General features: G+C 38.2%; 1 protein-coding gene across 1 annotated transcript in view; it reads right to left on the bottom strand.

Moving 5' to 3' along the window:
- Positions 1–563: 563 nt before the first annotated feature.
- tgm2b (transglutaminase 2b) overlaps positions 564–9,450 on the bottom strand; it is a 36,439-nt gene continuing 27,552 nt past the window's right edge. The window contains exons 8-13 of the mRNA XM_007253299.4: positions 7,315–7,418; positions 6,237–6,476; positions 4,342–4,617; positions 3,896–4,056; positions 3,629–3,765; positions 564–1,064 (exon numbers count right to left, since the gene is read on the bottom strand). Coding sequence (XP_007253361.2) covers positions 914–1,064; positions 3,629–3,765; positions 3,896–4,056; positions 4,342–4,617; positions 6,237–6,476; positions 7,315–7,418 — 1,069 coding nt within the window. The 3' untranslated portion in view covers positions 564–913. The remainder of the gene's footprint in view (positions 1,065–3,628; positions 3,766–3,895; positions 4,057–4,341; positions 4,618–6,236; positions 6,477–7,314; positions 7,419–9,450) is intronic.

Below are 9,450 nucleotides of genomic sequence, written 5' to 3'. Positions count from 1 at the left end.
CAACCACTGTATCTCCAGGCTGTTACAACACACTCACACAAATATGCAGTCACAAAAACACTTGGCAGACACTCTTTCCACAGTGGTATGTTAAATAGGTAGCCAAATGTAGGGTTATATGCAAATGTTTGATGACTATTATACCTTCCCTGTGAACAGTATTTCATAAGCAGTGAGAGCCAGGCTGAAGAACCGCCTCCACACAGTTAGGTTAGTTGTACTTGGAAGCAGATCATTCTTATTTGATTAATCAAAACTGTAACACCATGTTTACATGTAATGTAATGCAAGTCATAAAATCTGCTTTTTCATGCATATATTTAACTTAACTTAGTGGAAAATTCAAGCAGCTATGAAGTGTCATGATTTGCATTGGTTAAATTTAAGAAATTTTAATTTTCTTTTTTGTATATTTATTTTAAGTCTGCACTCACAAAATTTTTTAACTGAAAACTAAGTCAATATTTTAAATTGTTTTTAAGATGTGTGTTCTCCACTCTTGTTTATACTATATATTTAGTTAAACATGTATTTAATATTTATGTAAAATAACAAAGAAGCCATTGTTTTCATTTAAAGCAATTGTTATTTTATTTAAAAAAAAGTCTGCAAACTTAGTTATGTAGTGCATGTAGTAACAAGGTTTTGCATTGATATTAAGGCTAACTGCCATCACAGTGTAAATAAGTATATACTGACATATCTATCATGCAGTCTTACAGCATAAAAGTCTCTATGGTTACTGTTTAAAAAGTCACTATGAAGGTCCCTTTAACTGTAGCAAAAGTGATATTAACTGACACAAAAAAAATACAGATTTGGCTTTTCACATTTTGTTATGAAATGCTGAGCACTTTCATTCAGGCACCGTGTGTATCATGTGCTTCATCCGCACTGGAGAGGACACAGGCCCTTATTTGCCGATGATTACGTTCCTGAACCCTTTAACGTGTCCCAGTCTGTCGCTGTTAAAATCCACCAGCAGTTTGCGCAGGCCGGAGTGGGTGGGAGTGAAGTAGATTTTGACCTTGGCTTCTTGCCCGGGCTCCACACTGGTTGGGATGCTGAGAAATATAAATATTTAAACATTAGTCTCATACTAAAAGCACTGCCCAAACCTCTCTCACCACAATCACTTAATGAGCATTATTTTAAAATGAAGCAGTTAGAAGCTGGGCTGTGAGAAAGTGCAGTAATATCAAATGTCATGGACAGCGGCCAGAACTCATTCCTCGATACCACTAGTCAAACTCTTAAGTTGCTATTATGACTGCAGTTGACCAACATGTAGGTTTAAAGATACACAGCAGATTCTGCCTTTTGGGATGAACTCCCTGTAAGTTCATTTTTTTCCTAGGAAAATAGTAAAATTTTTTACTTATTGAATAAATATAATTAATCCAGCACAGAGTTACATCATTGCATTTCTCAGCCAGTATAAAGCGACACTTTGCAGCTCTAAAAAGAAAATAAGAATCCACTTGATGAATGATGAGTTTCTTTGATTTTGCCAAATTGAAAACCTCTGGAATATAATCAAGAGGAAGATGGATGATTACAAGCCATCAAACCAAGCTGAACTGCTTGAATTTTTGCACCAGGAGCGGCATAAAGTTATCCAAAAGAAGTGTGTAAGACTTGTGGAGAAGAACATGCCAAGATGCATGAAAACTGTGATTACAAAACACCAAATATTAATTTCTGAACTTTTAAAACTTTATGAATATGAACGTGTTTTCTTTGCATTATTTGAGGTCTGAAAGCTCTGCATCTTTTTTGTTTTTTCAGCCATTTGTCATTTTGGAATTTTCTGATTCAGAAAATAAAAAAGTGGTCTCTTAATTGTTTCCAGAGCTGTATGTAACTTGCTCTTTTGGCCTACAACGCTGTGTCCGGGCAAATAAAATTTGTTAACTGAAACCCCAAGGGAATGTAGCTTTGGTGGGCAAGACTACACACTGATGGTGAGTGAGGGTTAGGAGGTATGATTATTATGTAAATATTGATGACAGCATCTAATATAAAAAATACTTTTTGTGTAATTTGCTACAAAATAATAGATATAATAGATAATAGATATAGTAGATACCTTATTATATTATTTTCTTGCATGTCAGCTGTTTGATTTAGGTAACATTTACTCAAAATATGGGCTGAACTGTAACCAAGTAAAGTGAGGGCAAATTATTGCTTCAAATTGAGACAGGAGAGGTGAATTACACTCCTCAACACCTTGTAAATAACTCCAGGTTATTAAACTGAAGAAATTTGCTGCGTATTTTACTGACCTGTTACCTTTCTGAACCACTGATGGAAATATCTAGATTCTCATGGCTTTTGGCAGAGCTTCCTGGCCTGTGCTTATGCTCTACTTATCTTATCATCCCGCAGTGAACTACGGACGAGTGGAAACATTTTCCTTGTCTCATTATTCAGCCTGCAGACTTATTCATGCATTCAGCTGGTGAACCCTTTCTAATCATACAGATGAACCTGAACCAGATCAGCAATAAATCAAATGTTTGGAATTTCAACAGAAATGTCTGCAATCCAGTGCTTATTATTATTTCAGATAAGAATCTGAACAAATAAACATGACCTGAAGGAAAAAATCTGTGTAGTCAGCAGTTTGCACACCATTTTTAAACACTTTTTGTGCTTGTTGTGTTTAGTGTTTCATTTATTAGAGACATTGTGGAAAAAATAATTATCCCAGGCCTTTTTTCCATTATTTAACCAAGTGGTTCCTATCCTTGGGACTGCACATTTTAGTGGTTTCCTGGTTCCCTGTTGGATTGAACAATGGCGGTGTGTTTGTGTTTGGGTATGTGTGCATGTAAATATGTTGATCACACTTATATTTAATTAATGCTTAATGCTTAATTAACACACTACAGTCTGTATCTAACTTATATATGCTCTAGAAAACACTAAATATAAGTTGTGTAGAATAACTTGCACAACTGTTAAACATTAAAAAGTCTTGGCTTAATCTCTTGATTGTCTATCTTGCATGAAGTCCTGTGCATTATGTTTAACCCTTGTGTGGTGTTCGGGTCTGTGGGACCCGTTTTCATTTTTCATCAAATGATACTAAAAATATATTTTTTCTAACTCAAACTCATTGGCATTGGCTCATTTTTTGTGAAAAACATATATCAAAACACATTTTCGATAAACACACACTGTACACCCCCCCCCCCCCCCCAACCATTTATATTACATACAGTATGTTTGGCCAGGGGCTAATAAACATTGCTTCATTTGTAAATTTTAAACTAAACAAATTTTCTACTCATATCTTGAGTTTTTCATTTTTTTACATTTTATTAAAAAAACTAATAAAAAAAGAGTAGCACTTTTGAAAGAAATGTAACATAAGAAAGGTAAAGGGCAAATATTAACCATGTAAGCTGTTTATATTGCTTGCAATTTAGGTGAAGCAAGCATGTGTAAAACATTTTAATGTAAAATTGCTTAATTTTGCTAAATGAAACACAAGTAACAAAGTAAACGAGTAACAAAAATATGAACACCACACAAGGGTTAAGTAACTGTGGTACAAAACTTATACCAGAATTATACTTACACATAAACAAACACACACTAATGTAAGTATAATACAAACCTCTCAGTGATTGTCTTGCCCCCAGTGAGATTGGCTCCTTCTATGCTGAAGCAGCACGCACCCAAAGGTTCTGGCAGATTGTTCTGCATGGTTAGTTCTGCTGCCAGCTGCCGGTTCACTTTAGGTTCTCCCAGGATCTAAGACACAAAATACAAGATGTAATTAATCTCTAATAAATACCTGTTTAGCAGCTTTATCTTTATTTTGTTCTGATTGCTTCATTAATCAGGTGATGGTTTTGTGTTACTAGTGGTTGTGCGTCTTTACCCTGATCTTAATCTCTGGGTTTTCAAGGACGATGGTGCGCATGGCCAGAACAGCGTCTCTGGTGCTGTAGTCTATCAGCAGCGCTCCCAGCCGGATTAGATTGTCTTGAGTTATAACGTTGCAGTATTTACTGTAGTTCAACCTTAGTTGCACCTTCCGCTCTAAAGTGATAACAAACACACACAGATTAATTTTTCTATTACATAACTCAGTATACAGACAGTATATAAACCATGCAGATTATACTGTATGTTTTAACTTGAATGTGTGTCAAAAAGATAAATCTACAGAACGAAAGAAAAGAAATGAGATGACATATATCCAAAGCAAATGTCTTTAAAAGGGTGCAAAAATAATATATGATGGATTTACTTCTCCAAATCTCAATATTTATTCACACTTTCCTGCACAGACACATCCTCACATGCACAAATCCGCCAACACACCTCCTCCAGGTGGCAGCTCCACGTTCAGCAGATCTTTAAACCCACACTCCTGTCCAATAGTTCCATCGTAAGTAATGGCGCGGGAGGCAAACACCAGACGGCACTTTTTATCCACAGACGTGTTGTTGGTAACCACAGCAAAGACATCAAAGTCGCAGCCCTTCCTCATCTCCAAGGAAACTTTGATATTGACATGGAGGCCGGTGTTGTTCTGTTGGTTCAGCAGTTTGTTTTGGTGTTTGGCTTTTTCAAACGCTGCTCGTTCCTCATCAGAACCTGGGCACAGGACAGAAGCACAGTAGAGTCCATGGTCATAAAGGTCATTCCAGAGCTTACTGTTCAGTTAGGACCAAAAAAAATTGGCCAGGGACACAATCTTCATGTTTAGGGCTCTGCATGCCATCACACTGGTTTTAAAATGAATGTACTGAGATGTAAATGAAGTGTAGACTTTCAGGCCTAATTCAGAGGGTTAAACAAAAATATCCTGTGAAGGGTTTAGGAATTACAGAGATTTTTCTAAAAAGCCTCGTCATTTGAGGTTAATTTGGACAAACCATAAATAAAATGTTCATTTTTAATAATTTGTTAAGAATCCTTTGCAGGCAATGACTGCCTGAAGTTTGGAACCCATGGACATCACCAAACACTGGGTTTCCTTCTTTATGATGCTTTGTGAGGCCGTGCTGGTTGCCTTCGCAGTATGTTTTGGGTCATTGTCTAGCTGTACTATTAAGTGCTGTCCAATCAACCTTAAATCTGAGCAGAAAGTAAATCCCTGTAAACTTTAGAAACCATCCTTCAGCTTCTGTCTTAAACACTAGTGACCCAGTGCCACTGGAAGCCATGCATGCAAGGCTTGACAGCAACACATCCATGTAAGAATGCCACACCTGAAATCAACTCTAGACCTTTTAACTGCTAAACTAATGAAGGATTATTGATGGAATAATCCCATTGAATCCCATGAAATAGCTTTTGAGAATTTGTCCACTTACAAAAGTAATTACATTTACTCACATTACTGTAATTGAGTAGATTTTTTGAGTAATTTGTAATTTTTAAAGTAGTTTTTTAAATTAGGTAATTTTACTTTTACTCAAGTACATTTTGACACAAGTAATTTACTTCACTACTTTGGAAAACTCCCCATTAATGAGTAAAACATGAAATGCTGGAAAAAATAAACCCAAATTGTTTAAATAAAGAAATACATATATTGTTGTTCTCCATGGCAGCGCAGCTAAACTTTTCCATGCAGTGTTTAATACGATTAGTGGGAGAGATGCTGTGTGAATCAGCTGTGTAGCCTGGGGTCTGTGTGCGCGGCTTGGGGGGAACTGGTGTTCTGTCGAGTTATGCTACCCATCGAGATGTGCTTCTTTACGGCACTGCGCATGCGCCGACCAACATTCTTTTTGTATGATTTCATGTTTTTAATGATAATTCCTAAAGATTTTATTGGGAACATTAAACATTAAAATCTGCTTAAATGTTAAAAAAACATGTAAATTGCAGTTAAAGCATAGCAATGGCAAGTTACAAAATAAAAATGAACTGTAAATCTATAAAAATACGGTTTATAGTCACCTTTATAACCATAACTTTTTAACAGTAAAGAAACAACTTTTTCCACCTCTGCTTTTGAGCCCCTGAAATGAAAAGGCTTTGAAGAAAAATGGTTGCAATCCCTAAACACTTTATAGGATATTTTTGTTCAACCCCATGAATTGAATCTGAAAGTCTACAGTTCAGTTACATCTCATTGGTTTTATTTCAAATCCAGAGTGGTGGGATGCAGAGACCAAATCATGAAGATCACGTGTCACTTTCCAAAAGTGCTTTGGGCTTTACTGTATATTGTTACCAGTGTATCAATTCTGAATGTATCTTACCTTCTGGGTATTTATAAAGGTGTGTGATGTCTTCTCGCTGATCACTTCCAACGCTCTTGGTGCTGATCTTCTGGCCGACCTGACTCGTGCTGGTGATCTTGCGTGTGTTGCCGTCCTTATACCTCAGGAATGTTTCCACATCCGCGTTGACCTCCGCAAACACAAACGAAGCGTCATACTTAAACGTGAGCTCTCCTTCCTTTATCGCTTGAACGGGGACTGGCCCACAGCAGAACACATCTAGAGGGAGAGAAATTCCAGACAAAAATGATTTTGACTTCACACTGTTTGAAATTCAACATTTTAAAATAAGATGATTTCCCTTTTTTATTACTTAAACACTTCTTACTGGTAAAATTGTAAGCTCCTTTAGGAACATTTAGGGCTTCTTACACCTAAAGTGCTTTAAGGAACCTTCATCTATTCATTTGTCAGTTTTAACAAGGCCTGGTGGTGGGTGCCAGATGGTTTGTGTGAATATTTAACATTCCTCAATACACAATACACATGTGTACCAGTAACAGATGGGCTACTCTGGCAGAAATCACATCCACATTTAATGCAGGGTACCTTATACTCATATCATATCACAGGTCAGGGCAGCACTTTAGCTTCCAAAAGCACCTCAGCTCCTCCGAAAGTAAAACTTTAATTAAAAATCGTCTGAGATCTCAGAGATTTCTAAGAATGTATGAGACGTAATGTGGTAGATTAATAATAAGATCTGTTGTAAAATTGAGCTGCTACATCACCACCAAAATTTGACATAATCCCTCACACAATGTTTATGCAAGTGGAACTCTTAAAGCTCGTCAGAGTGCAGTTCAAACAAATGATAACAATATATTGTAACTACCATCTTTATTTAACATTGCTTTTATTTTCCCAAACTGAACTTATAAATTATTATAATTGACTAAGATTAAGGCACAGTACCACCAAGCTCACAGGTCTCCTGCAGCAGCAAGCAGCACTTCAGGGACTATAGAAAATACTGGACAACAAGGTGGTCACACAGAGGTGGTGCAACACAAACTTTTTCTGTACTGAAAGAAGTGAAAGAGAAGTGTGTGCATACTCTCGCTCTTCTCCTGGGGCGTGGGGTCACTGGCCTGCCAGCCGTCAAAGCCTGCTTTCAGGTCAGGACGTGACATCCAGCTCTCCACCCAGCAGTGGTAGTTCCTACAGCAACAAAAACATGCTTTTATATCCACACACAACCCACACAGACCTTTATATAACTTCCACTAAACACATTTCAAAACTGTACGTCTGACTGATTTACTGCACGGCTGTAGTTCAACCAAATGTTAACAACCCATCAGATTAGATTTGAAGTCAGGTATGTAAGTTATTTTGCATTTGTGCATCACCACAATATATTTAAAACAAAGCAACCAATATAGGATTGAAGTGAAGATATTCAGCTTTAATACAAGGGCTTTAACAAAAATATTACATTATATGTTTTGGAATTTCTATTGCGCCAAGTGGTCCAGCAGTCTAAAGTGCAGGTTGAGGGAGCTGCCGGCGCTCGGAGGGAGCAAAATTGGCTCCCTCTGGGTGATAGATGGCGCTCTCTCCCCACATCACTCTTAGGGTGATGTCCACAACACAGGGCGTCTGTGAGCTGATGTCAGACATCCCAAGTCGCAAAAGTTGATTTCAGGGAGGCCTCCGCCATGATCTGCTTTCTCTCACTCTCTGAACAATTCCCGCCAGGGAGGGGGGAAAAACACTGCCCGCCCACACTAAAAACTGATTGGCTGTCTCAGACTCTTTGCAGAGAACAGGCCAATCAGAACCCTCTCTGTTTTCTCTCTCTCCTTCCCACAAGCGATTAGAGAAAAAAAAAGTCTGTGGCCTGTGTGCGCTCGTTCTGATTTCCGGGAGATTAAATGTGACTCGCGGGCATCCGAAATGCGGGAGACTCCCGCAGCTTCAGGGAGACTTGGTTTGTCTGTGATGTATCAGAACCGAGTCGCTGCACTTTCCTCCAAGCTCGCTGGCTACTCGGCAATGCTGCATCAGCAGCAGCTCAAAAAGAGGCGGTGGCTGGCTTCACATCAGAGGAGGCATGTGCTAGTCTTCACCCTCCTGGTGTGATGGGGCATTACTAGTGATAGGGGGAGTCCTAATGAGTGGGTTGGGTAATTGGCCGTGTAAATTGGGGAGAAAATGGGAAAAATTAGAAATAAAATTATATAAAAAAAAAAAATGTTTTGGAATTTTTTCATAGTCCTTTCATTTTAACAGGTTGAAGGGTAATTGGACAACAGTGATGGAATATTTTCAATCAAGGATAGGTCTGCAATTCAGTTGGTGCACTATCAATATCTATCTAACTATCATGTCTATTTACTGGTCTATTTTCATACATAAGGTGTAGTGGATAAGGCGCATTAAGCGTCACTAGTAAGAAACAGGGGTGTCGCAATGTTTCTTTTAATTCAGTGGCAAGAGCTGTAAAGGTAAACTTTGTTAAAACAAAACTGTAATTATTGCATTTAAGTCAAATGTGCGCTGCATGTTAATCTACACAGATTTCTCTCCTGAAAACTGTTTATTTGGGTGAATAAAGAGCTTCCACTTAGATTTAAAGGCTAGCTGCCTGACAGCACTATACAGTAAGGAACCCTGAGTGAGTGTTCTGGTAAGCCAGGGTGTTATTAGCTAGCAGTTTGTCCAACTTAGCTTGTGTTAACACCGAAAACATGCAGACTACATTCCGATAATACTCGCCTCTGAACTGCAAAAGAGCTAGCACGGTTAGTGGGTAACGCTAATGCTGCTCCAGCAGTGCTAGCCAGGTTTAGCAGAAAGCTACAGGCCGATAATACTCACCTCTGAACAGGGAAAGAGCTAACCCTACTTGTGCACCTCACTGTATACACTAATCAGCCATTGCCCTGTGCCTGAGAGACTGCCGTACCTTTTACAGTCAAAGACATAACCAGCACATTTCTGCATCCAGCCTTTATTGACACAGGTTTTGACCAAGGGGCTGGTGTTTTTAAATCTGTGGATGGTTTTAAATGTTAAGCAAACATTTATAAATAAAGCACACTCTCAGTGCACTATTTATTGGGTATCACACTTTTAATAAAAACCTTCTTGTGCTCTGTGTATGTACCCAAAACAAGTCATGCATGATAGATGCCACTTGAAAAACAGCTTAGTTGTAAACAGTGCAAGGCATATCACCATCAATCAA

This window comes from Astyanax mexicanus, chromosome 5, assembly GCF_023375975.1.
Source record: "Astyanax mexicanus isolate ESR-SI-001 chromosome 5, AstMex3_surface, whole genome shotgun sequence".
Lineage (NCBI taxonomy): Eukaryota > Metazoa > Chordata > Actinopteri > Characiformes > Acestrorhamphidae > Astyanax > Astyanax mexicanus.
The sequence above is the reverse complement of the archived record's forward strand: the minus strand, read 5'-3'. Positions and strand labels throughout refer to the sequence as shown.